This window comes from Aulonocara stuartgranti (genome assembly GCF_965226115.1).
Source record: "Aulonocara stuartgranti genome assembly, chromosome: 12".
Taxonomy (NCBI): domain Eukaryota; kingdom Metazoa; phylum Chordata; class Actinopteri; order Cichliformes; family Cichlidae; genus Aulonocara; species Aulonocara stuartgranti.
In genome coordinates, this window is record NC_138948.1 from 13,412,661 (window position 1) to 13,433,056 (window position 20,396).

General features: G+C 39.3%; 2 protein-coding genes across 8 annotated transcripts in view; one reads left to right on the forward strand and one right to left on the reverse strand.

Moving 5' to 3' along the window:
• The window catches only part of ostf1 (osteoclast stimulating factor 1), a 17,149-nt gene extending 7,735 nt beyond the window's left edge, over positions 1 to 9,414 (reverse strand). Inside the window, exons 1-9 of the mRNA XM_082554307.1 lie at positions 9,275 to 9,414; positions 5,760 to 5,806; positions 2,616 to 2,666; positions 2,269 to 2,332; positions 2,071 to 2,124; positions 1,722 to 1,829; positions 1,427 to 1,476; positions 1,078 to 1,156; positions 326 to 424 (exon numbers count right to left, since the gene is read on the reverse strand). Of these exons, the coding sequence (XP_082410433.1) occupies positions 326 to 424; positions 1,078 to 1,156; positions 1,427 to 1,476; positions 1,722 to 1,829; positions 2,071 to 2,124; positions 2,269 to 2,332; positions 2,616 to 2,666; positions 5,760 to 5,806; positions 9,275 to 9,308 (586 nt within the window). The 5' untranslated portion in view covers positions 9,309 to 9,414. The remainder of the gene's footprint in view (positions 1 to 325; positions 425 to 1,077; positions 1,157 to 1,426; positions 1,477 to 1,721; positions 1,830 to 2,070; positions 2,125 to 2,268; positions 2,333 to 2,615; positions 2,667 to 5,759; positions 5,807 to 9,274) is intronic.
• nmrk1 (nicotinamide riboside kinase 1) lies at positions 8,473 to 19,892 on the forward strand. 7 transcript variants are annotated; one of them, XM_082554302.1, is made up of 9 exons: positions 8,473 to 9,198; positions 9,802 to 10,017; positions 16,323 to 16,413; positions 16,494 to 16,542; positions 17,358 to 17,526; positions 17,884 to 17,955; positions 18,083 to 18,189; positions 18,321 to 18,404; positions 18,753 to 19,882. In XM_082554302.1, exons 2-9 carry the CDS (start codon positions 9,989 to 9,991, stop codon positions 18,761 to 18,763), a joined length of 612 nt encoding a protein of 203 aa, XP_082410428.1. In that variant the 5' UTR covers positions 8,473 to 9,198; positions 9,802 to 9,988; the 3' UTR covers positions 18,764 to 19,882. The 7 variants fall into 7 exon arrangements, with proteins under 7 accessions (XP_082410428.1, XP_082410431.1, XP_082410430.1 ...); XM_082554305.1 differs by lacking the exon at positions 8,473 to 9,198 and adding an exon at positions 9,450 to 9,488 and having other exon boundaries at positions 9,802 to 10,013; positions 17,381 to 17,526; positions 18,753 to 19,892; XM_082554304.1 differs by lacking the exon at positions 8,473 to 9,198 and adding an exon at positions 9,450 to 9,488 and having other exon boundaries at positions 17,381 to 17,526; positions 18,753 to 19,888.
• Positions 19,893 to 20,396: the final 504 nt, after the last annotated feature.

A 20,396-nucleotide genomic window follows, 5' to 3' on the forward strand; every position in this document is an offset into this window, starting at 1 on the left:
AGATAGATATATCTATAGAGATAGATATATCTATAGAGATAGATATATCTATATATATCTATATATATATATATATAGAGATAGATATATCTATATATATCTATATATATCTATATAGATAGATAGAGATAGATAGATAGAGATATATATATATAGTTCAGTTTTCCTGTGATCAGCTCAGTAACTACAACAAGTGACTCTTGTGGTAGGTGCTGAACTTACACTAACTGAGCAGAGAGAGTTTCTGGGACTGTGTGAATGTGAGATTGTGTGAGTGTGTGTGGGTAATGCTGTGTGGCTGCTCCGTAACAGCAGCTTTACTTACGGCCTCCCTGCCTCCTTTTGATAAGTGACGCACACTGGGCATTCGTGGCCATGTCCACAGCCAACTTGTTCTCATTATTCCTGATGTCTATTCTCGCATCTGAAACAAACATAAGTAACATAAATTTTCACCTGACATCCAGACTGGTCTGCAGCTAGAATTTTTCTTTTAACTTGAAAGCCTATCTTGCCACCCACCTTTGCTTGGATTAAAAAGACGTTATTTGTTATACAAACTGAAGAATTATGAGTATGAGTAATCCAGATCCTCGGGGTAGATTTAACAGGAAATGCAGGCTTTTTCTTCAATAATACCCTCAAGTGGCAAGATCTACTTTTTTTTTTTTTTTTTTTTTTTTTAAATCAGCCCAACAGGATGTGTAATTTTAGTTATGTTTCTATAATGTCAGTACTTTGACGGCAGTTTCCTTGTCTTAAACTACCTATGTATATTTTAATGTCTGGCAGCATTTTTTTTCTTTACGTGTAATTTGTACATAGTACATACAACAGCCAATGAAAACTGATAAAGATGAAACCTGTTTTCATGAAAAACTTTGTTTTAATGTGTGGATCACAGTCACTTATTGTCTACTCAAACTGAAGCCACACGCTCCCATCTCAGTTTCATAAAATATTTCAGGAGATTTCTTTCCGTCCATCCCTGCAGAGTTTCTAGCAAAACAGCAAAGATGACCCTGCTGACCAATGTATTCTTTTAAACACAAAAAAGCAACATGGATGGATACTCACTCTTGTTAAGCAGCATTTCCACTATGTCAGAGTAACCCTTCCAGGAGGCAGCGTGCAGTGGGGTATCTCCGAGTTTATTCTGAAACACAAAACATGATTGTTACTGGCAAACACCCTGACAAGGATCTACTTTCACCCAAACCACACAAGGTTTATGAAATCATGACATCATCACACTGAACTTTTTGTTGATCAATTTTTTTGTCCACAACAGTTTCTTCTCTGTTTTTCCTAGCATGATAAACTGGGTGTTGAATAACATCAGTTTCCTTACACACGTTAAACTGTTGACACTCCTTCCAAATCTTCTGAATTCTGATTTCTGAATGTGACTTTAAACCTGCCTCACCTGCTGGTTGAGCTCCACATTGGGCTGGGTGAGCAAAAGCTCCACCACATCTGGTACAGAAATACAAGAGAAGAGATTTCATGTTAAATGTTACCTAACAGTAATGGAGAAACAATGGAGGGCAAAGAACAAGTTCCTATTTTCTTGTACTTAACTTTTCATTGGAAACAGAGCTCCGTGTGTGTGTGTGTGTGTGTGTGTGTGTGTGTGTGTGTCTGTCAACATTTAAGATTTCTGAAATGTAATAAGTAGCTGATCCATAATCTCTGACATCAAAAAACTACTTTACTCTTACCTTTATGTCCCCCATGGCATCCCCAGTAGAGGGCAGTGTTTCCAGCCTTATCCAGCCCGTTTATTCCAACTTTATTGTCCAAACATTCTCTCAGCCAGCTCAGATTGCCTGTTTAAATAACCAGTATGTACGCAACGAACACACAGAGTCAAATGGAGAACTTTACTAATAATGTAAACAGTGGTACAGGTTTTCAGCAGGAACAGAAACACTGTCATAACGGTCACACAGACAGACAAAAGAGAACTGTCTTAGGATTAAAAAAAACCCTCCTGTATCTAAATGCAGCCACACCTCAACCAAGAATTAAGAGCAACAAATAAAGACTAGTAGAAATATTGCCATCTACCTCGTTTGGCTGCCTCATGCATCGGATTGTCGATAGACTCTGCCTGCTCAGCCACTGAAAAACAAAACAAGGGCATCAGTGGATTATGGAAAATTAACTTAAGGGACAGAACTATCGTTTTTGTACGAGCTACACCGCATAGTACTGTACTCATTAATATATCTGCTATTTAACTGTGAAATTGAGATGTGTACTCACCATAGTTACTTGGAATTAATCCTGTTCTTCCTCTACATGTCCCTTTCCACCAGTTAGTGTCACTCTGAGTAATAGAGAAGTATTTGTTAAGAAAGAAAAGACCAAAATAAACTAATAACTAAATGAAGCAATAAATTAATCTGCTTCAATACAACACTGAAGTGGGGGGAGGTGTAAAAATGGAAAAATAATAACACAAAAGGAAGGCAAAAAATGCAGAGAAAGCAAGATTATGATTCCACAGAAAGAGGAAGAAAAACTTAAGTTAAATTAAAACTCGATGGGAAACAAAACCGTGGAATAAAAGATGGCTGTTACATGATGTAGCTTCTAGGGTTTCCACTTACTGTGTCAGAGATGTACAAGATGTCTCCTTCTTCGAAATATAACTCATCTGGCTAGAAAATAAAAAGACACTGTTACAAGTTGATAACCGATGTGTGAATGTGTGTGTGAATGGGTGAATGACTGAATGTAGTGTGAAGCCTTTGGGGTTCTTAGGGACTAAGTAAAGCTCTATACAAGTACAGGCCATTTATAACCATCAGTGACCCAGGATGTGGCATTCACACTTTTCTGACCTCAACACTAATGTCAGATTTGTGTTGTATTTTAAGCAGCCTCCCCCTTTTTTTCTGCAACCAAATCTAGACCAACACATGAAAAACATGAAAGCAACTGGTAACTCAGTTTGCAATTCGGTGGTTTAGACGACTTCTGCCAAAGTGTTTCCCATGTATAGCGCTTACTTGGAGGAAAGGTTTGGTATCTCAATGCTAGGAGTGCAACGATATTCGTATCGATATTGAACCGTTCGATAAAGTGCTTTCGGTTCGGTACGCATATGTATCGAACAATACAACATTTGTAATTTATTTTATCAACTTTCCTTCTGACGATGCTGTCTGTGTTGAGCGCTCAGTGAATCTGCGTTCGACTACTCCGCCTAGGGTCGACAGTGCAGCCTAGGCGGAGTAGTCGAACGCAGATTCACTGAGCGCTCAACACAGACAGCATCGTCAGAAGGAAGAGCGCAGGGCAAGCTAGCGAGACAGAAGTTAAGCTCCCCTTACAACATGGACCTCCCCCACCCTCATTCAGATCTGGCGTTTGGAATTATTTTGGTTTTCATGTGACGTATGACCCTGAAGGTAAGCGAGTCATGGACTAAAGTAAAACAGTATGTTGGATGTGCCATGCAATGCTCAATTACATGGGTGGGAACTAGTGTGTTAGCACAGTTAGCTCGTTAACGTGTTGGCCGTCTAGCCCCATGCACGGGGCGATCGGCGGTAGCTCGTTAACGGAGATTTGCCGTGTTGTGGCGTTAAGGTCATTTCAACGAGATTAACCTGAAAGCACTAGTGGGAACACAACGAATATGACTGCACATTTACGCCGACATCATCCTAGTGCAAAGACAAAAACAACAAGCATGCTACTAACTTTAGCCGAGTCATTTAGACAGCTGTTAGCACATGATTCTCCTTATGCTGCTGAGAATATAGCCCAGAAGAAGCGGATAGTATAGCTTTTATTTTGGAAAGAGACATTTCTCTGTAATAAACTCTTTTCCAAAGATGAGTGATTCCTCAATCAGATACAGGGCTCGCAATATCGCTAGCCCAACGTCCCGGGGCTAGCGATTTTTTCCAGTCGGGCTATTGTAGGAAGGAAAAATATATGTCAATGCTTTTGCATTCTTTCGGAAATGTAGCTGGGTAATTATGTCATTGGCATCGGTGAGCCACTGTCAATATATGACATATTGAAATCGCGTTTGAATTTGCGCTTGTTTTTTTGCTTTCACTTTGCAATCGCGCGAACTGTGTATAGAGAGCGACAGCACTGATCTGTGAGTGATGATAATTTGTGCACCAATTCCTCTGACATCGTCTTATTAATTGGTAGCTTACTATGCAAACATGACAAGTGAAATCTCCCGCAGCTTAAACATGTGAGAGGTTGATCGCGCAGAGAATCGCTGAGCTTATGTGAGTGCGTGTGTAAAAGCAGCAGGATTTATATTTGACTACGATGACCTGGATGACTGAGAACCTTCACAGACAGATATATATTTTAGTTCTGCTGAGCCAAATAAGACAGGTCAGGGTGAAGAAGTGACAGCCAAAGAAAAGCTTACCACAAAACGGAGAAGTTATGACAAATCAGACTATAAGGCAAAAAGAAAGTGCAGCTTTATGGTTTCATGGACAAAAGAATTTCTGTGGCTGCAATATGACGAGCTAAATAACCAGGGGTGCACATAAGTGGTCCGCAGGTGCGCATTCGCTGTCAAAATAAAAAACACGCACAAGGGTTAGGGTTCAATTTAAAAACTGTACTTTTGAGTTAAAATATATATTTATAATTTTAATAAATGACAAATTACAAAGGCATGAACATTTTTTTTGTATCGAAAAAATATCGAACCGTGACACCAAAGTATCGAACCGAACCGTGAATTTTGTGTATCGTTGCACCCCTACTCAATGCATGTGCAATCATTCATTTAAGGAAATCCCAAAGAGCTGATTCAGTTCTGTTCGTGTGGACGTAGCTATGCCCACATGAACAGAATTACCTTTTATAGTATGTTTAGTAGGTTATTAATTTTTTCTTAGTAAGTCTGAAAAAAATGACACCTTCTGATGCTAATTTACCAGTGAGTCATTCCTTCACTCTTACTTTGAAAGTTCAGTCATTGCTAACAAGCTGGCTCCACCCTTCCCGAATTTAGCTTCACGTACTTGCTACCTTCCTGTCTAGGTTACCATTGTGGTGATGCTCGATATCAGTTAACCACTTCCCCAGTGAGATCTTATCACAGAGATTGATACAATCCACCTACATCATCATGAATTACAGCTTGAAACAGCAGTCCTTCTGCTCAAGACACCTGCTCTGAGCTGCAGGAAGCGTGCAGAGTGGTGGGATGGTACTCCCTACTGAAATGTGACTGGCCCTTCCTGATGCCCACCCACCAGAGCCACTGGTTTGAAGTACTGTTAATATTGTTTTGGCCGACAGCCTAGACAGGACCAGTGGAGGAGTGTATTGATATATTAGTATAAATAAAATCTTCTAATATTTAAGTATAATTAAGATTTTATGATCAAATATTCCGATTTTGGGACTTTGTTTTGATTCCCCTGCCTTGTCATCATCACCATCTTCTAGCTGCCTCTTACGAACTAACTGGAAACTACTCTTAACCCTACACCACAGCCTTCCACACCATTCAAAGTCATTGCAGGCTGCGTTTACTCAAAGTGTAGTTACACTTCCTGGGAGGTGCATATCAGGTTATGGCATAGGGTTAAAAGGATTCTCTGGTTATGTCGTATATTTCCAGCTGAAACACAGTTCAGGCATTACCCCATCCCTAGCATCCTAACCTTGTGAGAAACGCTAAGATTAATTGATGATCAGAATAAAGTTATGAAAGTAAAAAGAAAAAGAATTAATCTCAACAAAGAAAAAACTCTTACTGTCCGTGGGTCGAAGGTGAACAAAGCTCTGAAAACCTTGACTTGGCCTAGTGAAGACAAAAACAGACTAGATGTTAGACACAATATGTGTGCGCACTCTGTGACAAACAAAAGTGAGGTGAAACCACTCCTGGTTAAGCCCCGCAGAACACCCAGCTAGTTTCAGTCCAGTGAGTATACAGGTGAGTGTGTGCAGAAGGCAGCTTCTAATGTGGTAAACTACTCTCTTTTCTCAAGTGCACAAATCAAAGGTGAGACGTTATCTATTATGTAAACAAAAAGACATTTCAACACGTACAACAGGCACAAAAAACAGCATCAACAGTGTGAGTGGTTGTTGTGTGTAGCTGCACTCGGGGCCACTGGTAGCTCAAACTTGAGGTTGAGCTCTGCTGCTGAGTTGCTACTATGCTGTGGCTTTAGTCAACTGCTAAACTACATCAAAAGCTTGAACAGCCATGGTCAAGCTTTCAAAACGTATTTAAATACTTGATATAAACATTTTATATTTCAACTAACTGCCCGTTTCTGGGCATTAACGTAAGGTTACATATAGTCTGCTGTGTTGTTTACAACATAGACACAAAGTTTACTAAACAGACTACTGAGCTGGTTACACTCAGCCCTCAAATAGCGACCCTGTTTTGGTTAACAAAACCAGGATAAATATGCTCTCCTGCAAAGTTAAAGAATTTCCTGTGATTTGCATCGACTGGTAGATAAGCGTAATTTGGACTTCCTTTTAAAATTTTGACACACCCGTTTTTTGTTTTAAATTGGAGACAGATGTTAATAATATGCTTTAAATAATAAACCCAGTGAAAAAAAATATGCGTCCGCCCCACTATTGGTGCATATCTGATATCTTCAATCATGCCTTTATTTGGTTATTTTATCAATCCTTTCAGCTTTAACTTGAAAGATTATCACAGTGTCAACTGTCTAACAGTTATATGTTAAAGGTGTTCACCACAACTAAACACAAGGTGACTGATTCACTGTCTTATGTTTAAATGCAAAGGCCAGTTAGAGTCCATCGTTCCTGATCTCTTTACTTCACAGGCCTAACCGCTGGACTCTGTAAATCCCCTCTGCCTGTGCTGTTACTCAGGATTTCTGTTTAGTGAACACACTGCCTCGGTGTCTCAGATTGATGGGGGCTGAGCTGCCGCACAAGTCCAGCTCTGTTCAAACACAGTAAGCACGTCTGCTTTGCAGACCCATACTGAGGGCCTGTGCTGGCTCAATTAAATTCTTGCTACATTTTAAACCCTGGGCACACAATAAGATAAAAAGAAATCTAATGAATAAACAAAGAAGAAAATTTGTGCCTTAACATGAGCAAAGCAATGACAGTATATGTTTCATCTATTACTGTGTGAGCTTTTTAATGAATTCCAGTTATGTGTTTTTTTTGTACATTTTACTTTATTGCAGCAGCTCTTCTGAAAAAGCATGTCTGGTCATGGTGGTTATGTGATCCCTCAGTCATGTTCAGTGCTCAGTTTAACAACGTAATCTAAACTTCTAATCTGCTAAACCAGAGTTTGCACAGGGCTGCCTCTGTTAAACTGCACATACCTTAAAAACAGAATCATAACCTTCTTGTAAAAATGTGGCTAAGTGGGTGCAAAAAACAACCAACCAAAAAAACCAAAGAAAACATGCTAGCTCTTGTTCAAGCTGAACGCATACCTCGGGGTGCTATTTGGTCACACATAATGGTAAATGGCCTGTAAATGGCTACAAACACTTGCCAATGTTTTTTTTTTTTTTCCTCCAAAGCCAATTCATGCACAGACACTGAGCACATCCACCGAGCACATCCACCAAAGGGAAAGTTACAGAAAACCAATCCTGAATCTGGATAAAATAGCTTTAGCAGGATGGATCATTTACTCCTGCACGAGCCCCACCGGCCTGCCACCTGTCACTGACAGGCGATCTCACCTACAGCCAGGTGAGGCATCGTGACTGATTCGTCAAGGACTGTGAGGAGCGCAAAAGATTGTGTTTCATGCGGGTAAAGAGATGCGCCTGTGTTTGCTGTGTCAGCATGTTTGTAGACATAAACACCTTTAACTTCACACACGAGGAAGGTTATTTTATGCTTCTCTCCCCATCTGTGAGATGGAGATTTTTTTTTTCTCCCAAACATCTGCATTTACCTGCATCCACATTTAATTCATAAGATGAGAATAGTGTACTAGGTGCAATTAGCCAACACTACTGCAGAAACCATTGGCTAGAACAGGGGTGCCCAATCCCGGTCCTCGAGAGCTACCGTCCTGCAGCTTTTAGATGCATCCTTGTTCCCACACACCCGAATCAAATGAATGGCTTGTTATCAGGCCTTTGCCAAACATGATGGCATGCTGAAGAGGTAATCAAACCATTTGATTCAGCTGTGTTGGAGTAGGGATGCATCTAAAAGCTGCAGGATAGTAGCTCTCGAGGACTGGGATTGGGCAGCCCTGGGCTAGAAGATGTAAAGAAATTGACTTTTTCCTTTAGAAAGCTTTGATTTGACATTGTGGACATTTAAATGTTTTTCTGTACATCCCAAAGTTTTACAAATCATAGAAACATTAATAGTCACCCAATTTCAATATGGGTAGACCAGCGCAGTAGAGTGCAGCATGGGCACGAACGAAATGCTCAAAAATGATTACAACAATAAATCAAAAGTTGTTTTTTATCACATTAAAGTACAATTTTCTGCCTCCCTCTCATCACGCTGCCTTAAAATTTCATCACAGGTGCACATATGCTGTACTTACAACCATGATCGATGAAATTTTACACTTTATTTAGTAAATAGAAATTCAAAAAACACTTGCCACAGCATTACAAGTTTATTGAGGGAGAAGTCACAGTTTCACTTTTAGCCTCAAACATATGCACCAGGAGATCTGTGTAATTGCTTTGAACAAAGGATACCTATTAAGCTGAATATCGCCTCTCCTTCCTACACAGGCTGCTTGTGTACACCTGTTGCACTGACACAGTGCGTAGGTAAATGCAAACGCTATGACGTGCTCTAACGTTGGTAAGTAAGGTTTGGGAAGAGGTTACCAGAATAATCCGAGCAAGGAGGAAGTAGAGCTGATGTCACTGACCACGCAGACTTATCACCTATTCACCCAAAGCCACTGACTCGCGGTGCTCTCTTTGCATGAGTGATGGAAATAGGGAAGTGACAGAGGCCTGCTGGTAAGAGCTGGATGGCCCCGTCAGTGTATTGAATGGCCAGAAAGCGCTTTCAATAACTCCAACGCGGTCCTGGCAGGGCTAGCGATAAAGCGACACGGCTTCCAATTAAAGTTTAAGACCTGTCTTTCTATTAGCCAAACAAGGTTTCACAGACAAACAACAGAAATCAACCGAGCCCGTGGAGGAGTGTTGAGCGCCCGCCCATTAACTGTTTAACGCCAACAAGGTGCGTTGTCCTCGTATAAACACGTCACAAGTTTAGGTTAAGTTTAAACAACATGTCCTCGTAGTTTTGGTCTTACCTGGCTTGGCTGGTTTGGGAGGAGGCTTCGACATTTGTGAGGCTGGCGGATAAAGCGAAAAGAAACGCGCTGTGCTGTTTCAGTCACAATCGTCGCAAGACTGTCGAGTTCTCTGCTGTTAGCACGCTCAATGAGGAAGTTCGGCTCAGTACGCGGAAAAGTTATTCAGCGCATGCGCCAACCTGTGGCTCGCTCAATCGATTGCCTTTTGGATGTAATGCAGCGTTTTTTTTCCAAGTTTTCAACATTTCACAACAAACAAATTATAGATTATATTATAGATTATAATGATAGACTATATATTAAGTATAAATATATTTACATTTTCTTAAAATTCATTTTTGTTTTTTTATTGTTATTTCATAACTGTACATGTTTAGATTTAAGTTGTAACACTTTGAAACATTTTTTTTTGCAAATAAATATTTGAGTACGAACATATCAGTATAAAATGTAATAAATGATTAAAGAAGAGAAAACAACATGAATAAAAAACAAAACAAATGTTTTTTTCCCTCAATGGGCAGGTCGTGAGTGACGTGGAGGCTCCAACGGCAAATCGTAAGCGTCCAGAATAGCACGTGGGAGGACTGTTGCGTTCGCAGGACTAGCTACCAGCGTGGTGTATACATTTGCACGTGACTTCTTAATTACGTTAGTATTACAAGTTCTATAAATCGGTAGCTTTGCAGCGAACAGACGCAGACAAGTGGAATGAAGACACTAATTGTAGGAATTGGTGGGTAAGTGATTAAACACACTAATAATTTTGAACCTTTTGCAAAACACCAATTTTACAGCCTACTTCTTTTTAGGTCATTTTGGGACATTTGAGGATATTTTCCATGCTCGAGTTTTATTTATTTATTTTAATTTTTAATGTGAAATCCTTTTTGGTAATTGCTCATATGAGTAGAAAGTACAGGCAGATAAGAAAGGCAACAAAATATATTAGTTTATTAAATGTTAAATTACTCACCAGTGCTGTTTAGCATGCATGTATCACAGAGTAGCAGAGGGCACACGTGTTAGTAAGCCACTGCATATGGCAGTGATGTCAAAACACTGATAAGAGTTGTTTATTCTTTAGACATGTGAGCCCCAATCTCCCTGGGTTTTTTACTTAAATATAACTTAAATACAACAGATAATTGCATTGATTCTCCTAGTATTAATCTAATGTTATGTGTTTAATGATGATCAATGCAAACCTTGTCTGCAAATGCTTATTTTAAATATTCCAAAAAAGGTTTGCGAACCATGCTTTGAATATCTGCCTCCACAGTAGAAGGTGCAGTTTTAAGATAACCCTTCCTCAGAAAATGGTACATAGGCTGATGGAAGGATGAAAGAAGGGGCACTGAACTTTGCACTGCCTATTTATTACCAACAGCATGCAGGAATTCTTTACTTATCTGCATTTTAAAGTTTTCTAGTTAAACCTCAGACCACACCCAAAACTGCGGATGGGTGTAGTTTGATATGGGGCAAATGCTGGCTGTACCCCTAACTACATCTATTTTTAGGCTGATATACAAATAGCTGAGAGTGTTATAAAAACATGTCAACTGGTACTATTTTAACAACTTTTTTCAAAATAAAAAAAAAAGTTCCTTAAAGAATTTAAACCATTTATTTTGCATTTGACAACACATTTTGCAGATAAATAGCCTGTATTTATATAGTGCTTTACTAGTCCCTAAGGACCCCAAAGCACTTTACACAACCAGTCATCCACCCATTCACACAAAAAATAAACAGAACCAGCTAGGGCCTAACTGATGCTGATAGCACCATAATAATCAGTTATTCTTTTTTAATTTTACAATAAATAAAAATAATGAGCAACATTTGCAATGAGGATACCTTAACCCTTTAAAGTCTGTACCATGAAATAATTGCTAGATAATTAAAAATGTATTGTGCAATTTTTCTGACGTCTGCTACAGCAGACGGTGTAGAGTGAAGAGAGTGTGGGCCCAAAAGCACACAATGGAGACGGAGCGAGGAGTTGAACAAAAAGTGAGCCTTTTCGTGGGGGCTGAACAAAACTACAAACAAAAGGCAGGAAGGGAAGTAACAAAACCTAAACTGGGAAAGCTAACCAATACATGAAAACAAGGAACCTGGAAACACAGAAGGAGAAAAGACAAACCAGTGACAGACAGTGGAAGACAGAGGACTAAATACACAAAAGAGTAACGAGGGAATGAGGACCAGGAGGAAAATACAGCTGGGACTAATCACACCCAAGAGACCGGGAGGAAGCAAAACAGAATACACTAACACAAGATGAGGAACTATCAAAATAAAACAGGAAACATGAGACACAGACAGAGACTCGATGCTGGAACTGGGGAACAACAGAAATGAGAACATAATTTGACGAGATGTGACACCTGGAACACATGAGGAGGCTCAGTAACAAAAGCCTAAGAACTAGAAGTCACAAATATACAACCAGAAACTAACCCAGGACCATGGCATTTATTTAGGTTTCTTGAGGGGGGAAAATCAGAATGATGTTGATGTAGAAGTCTCAAAAACTCACAAAAAACTTATGTATGAAATATAGTACACTAGGCACTAAGGGGTTAAATTTGTTTTTTTAAATATTTGTGACCATGATATATATTGATTGGTGCATATTACAACTAGGAGTGATGGGAGTTACTGCTAGTTGGACATGGCTGCCCTTTCCTTATCCTGGTTCTCCTGGAGGTTGCTTCCTGTTAAAAGGGAGTTTTTCCTTCCCGCTGTCTCCAAGTGCTTCCTCGTCTGATTGTTTTCCTCTTTATTATTGCCAGTAGTTAATGCAATGCGGTATTAAGTAACGCGTTACAGTAACTACGTTATTATTGTGGTAACGAGCACGGTAACTAGTTTCTATGCCAAGATCAGGAATGCGTTAATCGTCACTGGGATTTAGATAGAGTCGTTATTCGTTACTTTGTGTGGTGGCTATGGCGGAGCTTCCACAGATTCAGTAACATTAGCAAGTGGTGGAGGCCAGCAGGTGGATGAGGGAAAGGGGAGGCAGGAGAAGAGACCCGAGGTGGCCACCGGCCCGAGTGTCAGGTGAACTGAACTTCAGGTAAGAAGTTATGACCTGCAGTCTATCTGGGTCAGATATAAGCCAAGTTTAGGTGGAGTTTATTTTCGTTGTGCTGACTTTTTCGTACTGCGTGCTAGCTAGCATGACGAAGTTTCTACAGCTGGGTGGGTGCTATGATGTTACTGATACTGAACTTTATTTTATTCATAAGGTTAGTTAGTAGAGTTGCCAACCGTCCAGTAAAAAACGGAATCGTCCGGTATTCAGAGAAAATATTACGCGTTTTGTATTGAGCTGAACAGGAACACAGTTTGTCCCGTACTTCAGCTAGAATGAAAAAGACACAAAGCTGGAGTTATTCTGTGTCTTTGCTGCGCAGCTGCTTCTTCTTCTCTCATTCTCTCCCCCGCCCTCTCCTGTTGCTACTTCAATCATGAAACTGATCAATGATCAGCTGATCGTCTTTTCTCTCTTGTTTGTTAATCGCTCACTTTGCGCCCGAAAGCAGAAACCAGCGAACGCGGTCGCACTAAACAACAGCACCACGTTTAAGCTTGATCACCTGTTGTTAGAATTTATTTAATATTACTTTCTAGTATCAGCTGATGTTTGCTGGAGCCATAGCTGTAAAGCTGCTGGTCATGATATCGGTTTGGATATGTGGTGAGAGGGAAACGTGAAGATGAAACCAGGAGATGTCCTTACTGAATCATCATAGCTGAACAGGTGATGGAGAAACAGGTTTACCTTTTAGGTGACATGAATGAGTTGAAGGGAAGTTATGAACTGTTTCTGAGAGACAAATAGCACCAGGATCCTTTGTAGCCGACAGCTGGTAACTGTGCAGGGGCGGATCTAGCAAAGTTTTTGCCAGGGGGCCAGGTAGGGCATTAACAGGGAGAGGGGGGCACAAAGAAATACTTTTCTTTCTTATTCTCATTTAAAATATCTAGCGTTTATTTAATAATTATCAGAGTCTTACAACAAACGATTGATAGATTGATGCATATATTGTCACGGACGAGAATGCGGTGGACTCAAGAGCAGACTCAATTTGCTTAGAACTGTGTATAATTTATTGAAAAGAACAAAACGTGAACGGAACTGGGTTTAACAAAAACCATACGCAGAAAACTAAAGGAAATCCGTGGGCGGAGAAACCGGCGTAGAGCACGGGGAGACTTCTAACGGGAACTTCTGTAAACACAGGGGAGAAATGTTACTGAATGGGAAACAAACGAGTAAGGGACAAAGGTACGGAGTGCCAGTGAATAGTCTTGGGCTTACTTGGCGACCCTAGTCATTTAACGGGGAAAAGGCTGCCAGGGGTGTATTCCAAAGAGGGTCAAGAGTGGAGAGTCCGGTCCAGATTTCGAAGAGATGGAGAATACAGACTGAAGGGCAGGCTGAGGAGAAGTGGAGTATATAATCCTCGGGTTCCGAGCAGATGGGAGGACAGGATGGAGACCAAAAACAGCACTACTGGTGAGTGCGATGGGTGGAGAATCTGAAGAATACAGGAAACAAAAACATATTAACCCAAGGTCCAGATATACAGAGTCAGAGCTCAGAGGAGGCCGAGTTTACCACAGATGGTAGCAGGACGAACTGGCGAGGAGTGGCAGGCCGTGCTGGCTTAAAAACCCTCTAGGTGGAGCCCCGGAGATTGACAACAGGTGATGAGCTGGCCAACTCCACTCCCAGGGACAAATGACAGGAACCTGGACCACGCCCAACCAGACACTCCCACAGCATATGACATATATACCATCAGAACAGTGTACATCACTGTCACAACAGCGTTTTTTTTTTTTTTTTTTCATTTAAAGGGTTTATGATTTTTCCTATAATGGTGGGCTAGTCAAAATGCCCAGGGCCAATTTTTTGTCTCAGTCCAGCCCTGTATGCAGTCTGGTGTTACCTACAGCTTCCTATTCGGAAGGCAGAATTTCTGAGTACAATCGAAAGCAACACGATTGCAGTTTTCCTGTTGGATGTAAAAAGCGCATGTGATGCTGTGACGTAGGGCTAGAATCATGGTGGAAGTCGACGATAGTCCAGGCCTGGGATTTCTCTCCTGGAAATATGCACATTATTTTTTCCTTTCTGTTGATAGGTGGCACACTGCACTTGTGGCAGGATAGTGCTAACATGTAAGCAAGCTAGAAGACTGGCATCCTTGCCAGGTATCCAAGTTAGGGAAGCAACACATTAACAAGAGAATTCTGAGTAAAGCCAAAGTTACTTACCTTAGTAACTAGTTACTTTGAAAGTAACGAGTAACTTGAGATAACTGAGTTACTTCTATAAAAAGTAACTAGTAATTTACTAATTTAAAGTAACTTACCCAACACTGATTATTGCAGAGTCTTTACCTTACAATATAAATCGACTTGAGGCGACTGTTGTTATGATTTGACTATGACTATGGACAAAAACCTGCTGCCAAAGGAGTGGGCAGGTCTTGAAATGAACTTTGAGGCAAGCCTGTGAAGCAACTATCAATGAAAGAGTGGGATGCTGTTCACTGGCATGACCTGGCAGTAAATACATTACAGCGTTACCGCCAGAAAGTTGATTCTGTTCATCTGGATGTAGCATTTTAACTTTTGCTAAAACGCTACGTTATGTCCAGAGGAACAGAATCAGATTTCTGGGATTTCGTCACATGGAGCGTGCATCAGGACATTACAAGCTTTCTGCCCTTTTCTGTTTCTTTCTGTGTGGTTAAAGGTAATTTAATTAAAAGAGGCCCAAAATATGAAAAATGTCATGAGGACATTTACACCTTAAATCATAAAATAAAGCAAGAGTTGACCTATATCGAATCAAATAAACAACACTTTAAAATAAGGCTATGAAGCACAGTTACTGTAGTTTTGTCAGCATTTATGATGTGACTCTCCCATTTCACCGTGACACATAGGTACTCTATTAGATTCAGATCCAGGGACTCTGGTGGCCACTACCAGCCTGAACAGTTCATGTTGTTTTCACCAAATTCTGACCGTACCGTCTGAATATTGCAACAGAAATTGAGACTCATCAGACCCAGCAACATTTTTGCAAACTTCTGTTGTCCAATTTTGGTGAGATTGTGTGAATTGTAGCTGATGTAGCCGATGTTGGTGACACCTGTTGTGGTCTTCTGCAGCTCTAAAACCCAGAAATCCCAGTAGATTAGCAGTTTTTGAACAACCTGGCTCAACAACCATGCCACATTAAAAAAAACTTAAATCATCTTTTTCCCCCAATCAAGGTTTAATTTCAGGTCATCTTCATCATGTCTACATGCATAAATGCAATGAGTTGCTGCCATGTGCCTCTGTCAGTGCGCCCCAGGCCAGCTGTGGCTACATTGTAGCTTGCCATCACCAGTGTGTGAATGTGTGTGTGAATGGGTGAATGACTGAATGTAGTGTAAAGCGCTTTGGGGTCCTTAGGGACTAAGTAAAGCGCTATACAAATACAGGCCATTTACCATTTACCATATGATCGGCCGATTAGATATTCACAAGCAGTTAAGGAGGTGTACCTAATAAAGTGACCAGTGAGTGTATATACACACAAGGCTGATTAGACAAAGGTGAAACTAGAAAGAGGGCAGGAAAACTGTCATATGTGATGACAAGGTGCAGGTGGAATAAAAGATAGGAAAGGCAAATAAAACAGGAAGTGGAAAAGAAATTAAGAGACAAAACAAAGGGAGAGACAAAAAGGAGCATCAGAATAATTAAAAAACGTATTCAGTTATTTATTCATGAACATATGGATGGCAAGAAACCTCTTTGTCAGTTGCAGTAATTTCGATAATGGAAGGAAACACTGGCTGAGCAGGACATTTTACAGATAAACATTTCTGTATTGACTGTAATTTCAGAGAGTTTAGTTAAATGAAAGAGGCAAACATTAAAAAAAATATCAAGGCTATTTTTGTAGATTTACTGTTAAAAGTACATGTTCATTAGTTAATGTATGTTCTTTTTCCTTTAGGATGACCAATGGAGGAAAAACTACACTTGCCTCAAGTCTGCAAGAGCAAATACCCAACAGCTGCATCATTGCACAGGATTCATATTTTAAGGTAGACTGTGAGGCTGTGTTCAAGGCATACTGCTACTTTTCCAGCCTTGGTGCAAGCATCACATATGCTTCTTTCTTCAGGATGACTCTGAGGTGCCGATGGACAGCAATGGGTTCAAGCAATATGACAGTAAGGACAATTTGCTTTACACCGTATTACAACATATTAGATAAGACTTATCTAGGACAGATTATTGGAAAAACCTGTGGTGATAAAAGCTAGAAATAGGTTGTTTTTTCTCATAGACCTCTATGCAATTAGACTTCTTTGTGCAGCAAGAAAAACCGCCCCCTACTGGTCAGTAGAAAGGTTGCAGGTTTTATGGCATTTGTCCTTCAGCTTCACATTTCAGACTTGATGGCTACATTCATCTTTGATATCCAGACTTATGATCACTACAGAATTTGTAGTTCATCTGTCCATCTAAAAATATGACCTGTGGTATTTTTTTTTAATACACGAGTTCCCAAGTTTTAGCAAACTGGAGAAGTTTTTAAAGTCTGAAAATGTTAATATGCACCACTATTAGGGTCAATAACTGTGAAAAATAGTGTAAGGACATTAAGAAATCCTTTACATGTTTTAAAATTGCATAAAAATGTATGTAAAATATAGAAACGTGGTTGGTTGACTACAATAACATTTCTAAGCATTTTTAAAAAGAAATACAGGGTATTGTAATGTATTGTAATGTGGGGTATCACTGATTTTCTTCTCCATTCATTGCAATCAAATTAAAATTAAATGGTAAAAATGTTTCACAGAACTCAAGGTGACACCTTAAAAATCACTTTTTGTCAATCAACAGTCTGAAAGATATAAAAAAGCCACAATGGCAGAAAATAAAGGAGAAGTATCCAAACAATGGATGTAATATTCATTCAGTTATTAAATTTTTTTCATTTAAAATGTGAAAGAAAGTCATGCTCACTGGTCTATTTAAGTCCTCGAGGCTCTGCACATGCAGATGATGATGAGGGACGTTGACTCCTGGCGAAGAGATCCCGAGTCGTTCCTCAGACAGCAAGGCCTGGAGACCCAGCTTATAGAACCATCAGTCGATAACCAGGTGTTCGTGCTCATAGTGGAAGGCTTCCTCATTTTCAACTACAGGTACACAAATGAGGATTAAATAAAAGGACATCATGTGTGTTTCAGTTATAAATTTAGCAAATGAAAGCTTAAGATTTACAGGACTTTATATTTTGGAAAGTAACTAAATACTTTGTTTATAATACTGGAATTTGCTGTTCATGTCAGTTTTTATGAAATTCTTTTTTTTAAATCACTTGGGGCAATTATTGAGCCTTACGTTAAATGTTAGGCAAAGATACAGCACTGATTAATGTGTTATTGTTTCTAGAAAAAACTGACAGATATAAATAGAAATAATAATTTATACTGAAGAATTTGTGAATTGTGTTTATCTGATGGAGATTTCTACTGGTTTATTATGTTTTACCCTTCCAGGCCTCTGGATGAACTGTTTGACAAAAAATATTTCATGGAAATACCTTATGATGCCTGCAAGAGGAGACGAAGGTATTTATTTAATTATCGAGTATTTATATGAAGTTTTTGACATTTTTTGTGCACTTTTATTCTGTTGTATCGCTTAATGCAAAAAAAAGAAAGTAACTGTGTCTACCTTCTTTGCTGTCTTCAACAGTTTAAGAGTGTACACACCTCCTGATCCTCCTGGCTACTTCGACGGATACGTGTGGCCAATGTACCTGAAAAACCGAGAAGAGATCGAGAGCGACACATCAGAATTTGGTAAAAATGCATGTGTGATGATTAGAACAAATGATTATTAAACAAAACAAAACAAACAAACTGCACTATCACTGAATGATAAAATAAATGACACTGATGTGGGGTTTTTTAATGTGGCATTTTCCCCCCAGTATTTCTGGATGGTTTGAAGCCAAAAGAAGAGCTGCTGGCAGCTGTGTGTAAAGATCTTTGTCAGGAAATACAAAGACTCAGAGGTAAGTCTGTCTGCTTGATATTGTTTTGCTATTTTGTTTGAAATATATTATCTACTTTAAAACTAGATTACTACGTTTTATGTATACAATAAGAAAATCATCTGATCACAAAAATCTGTGTCAGGTATGCATGATTGTTCCTTATTCTGAAAAACAAGTTTTCCAGACTTTTGTAGTTAAATAATTTTAGTTTTAAATCATTTCTAAGATTAAGAATCATATGAAGTGCTTTCTGTATAAGCCAGCAAAAACACGAGGACCTAACTGTGCCAATTCATAATTTGAATAATAAATAAATATTTATTATTTGAGTTTAAGTTTGTACCATTTTGTCTATTTTCTTTTCAGAGAAAAACTGAATTGACCAGCGTATTATTTATTTGCCATTTGAAGATGAAGATCACTGCTCCCATGGATGTTAGGACCACTCTCAATTAGACTAATGTGTGACTGAAAGGACCAAATTTAGCTGTGTGAATATCCTGGAATACAAGAGCTGTAGCATCTGAAGTTATCTGCCTGGAGACTGAAGCAAATGTCTTTACCATAAATGTACAGTATTTTGAAAAGACAAACACTGTGGGACATATAAATGTGATGTTTGAGGACTTGCAGTTTACTAATCCAATAATCGTATCGGTATGTGTAAACTTAAGTTTGGTTTTAACTCCATTTTCTTACTCGATCCCTGCATCCTGTGAGGAAATTTTTAAAGTTTGTTTTTTTCTAATATGTTCTGTAGAATAAATTGTTAAGTGTACATCCATTAAAACAGCTTAACAGAAACACTAAACGTTATCTGATGTCTGTGTATCATTTATCATAATTCGTTGTTATCTGACGACTGAACTGAATATACTGGAGACAGATTAATCTTCCTCTTGTGTAGGGGTCAGCACAGACTTGTTTTTAGGTTTTAAAAACATAAAACGGCCTTTTAAAAATTGTATTTAAATTTAGATTTTGCTCTGCTAAAGGCAGAGGACACAAAACAGAAATATGGATGAGCCGGTTTCTGAAGAGGACAATGATATGAGGTCTTATGAGGCGGTCATGGGGACTGAAGCTGCTCTTCCTGTAACACACAAATTCAAAAGCGGTACCATCTTTTGGAGTCCAGTACCTTGTGGCTTATATGGCAGGGCAACTGCTACAAATGTCATCAAAATGACCCCTGGGATTGCAAGGTTTTCTGTGACAAGAATAAGTGACACCAAAACATGTTTTGATCTGGTTATGCCAATGTCACTAAAGAGAGTTGTCATTGGTGTGACAAATCTTGAAAAAAATGTCTATGGTGACATTTGGAATGACACTGATGAGGAATACCTGGACTATCTGTTGATGGGATACATTAACAGGGAGAAATATTTTCCAGGCAACAACGTCCCTTCAGACCTTTTGAATGATATGAAGAGTCTTCAGATCTGACAACAGATACTAGAGCAAAATCTGACAAGCTTGCTTCCATCAGGGGTGACTCGTTGACATGACTACCAAGCAACACAATATCATGTTTCACAATTTCTTTGAGGAAAGTATTGCCTTACATATATACCTTACATTTAGTAACAGTAAGATAACTTGATAAGCTTTTATTTTTTAGAAACAAAAATCTCTTGATGTTCAGTTTACCTTTTGGGGGGGGGGGTTTCAGTTTTTATTTACATTTTATAGCATCCTGATTTTGTCATGGTTTACTTCTATTTATTTATTTTTTATTATTTGTTAACCTCTGTTCTTAGCCTCAGGTGGAATAGCTTGGCTAGCACCTTCCCTCTGATCCGCCCCTGGGTGGAGCCTTCTGGCTCATGTTGTCGTTCCCCCAGCTGTTTTCTATGGCGTAATCAAGAGCTTGGCTGTTGGGTGCCACAGTTCTCAGATTAGTATTTTAGTATTTATTTATTTATTGTCATTGTCAAGAACAATGAAATTGCGTTTGGGGCTTCCATACAACCCAAAAAAAAGAAGAAAATAATAAATACCCCTTAA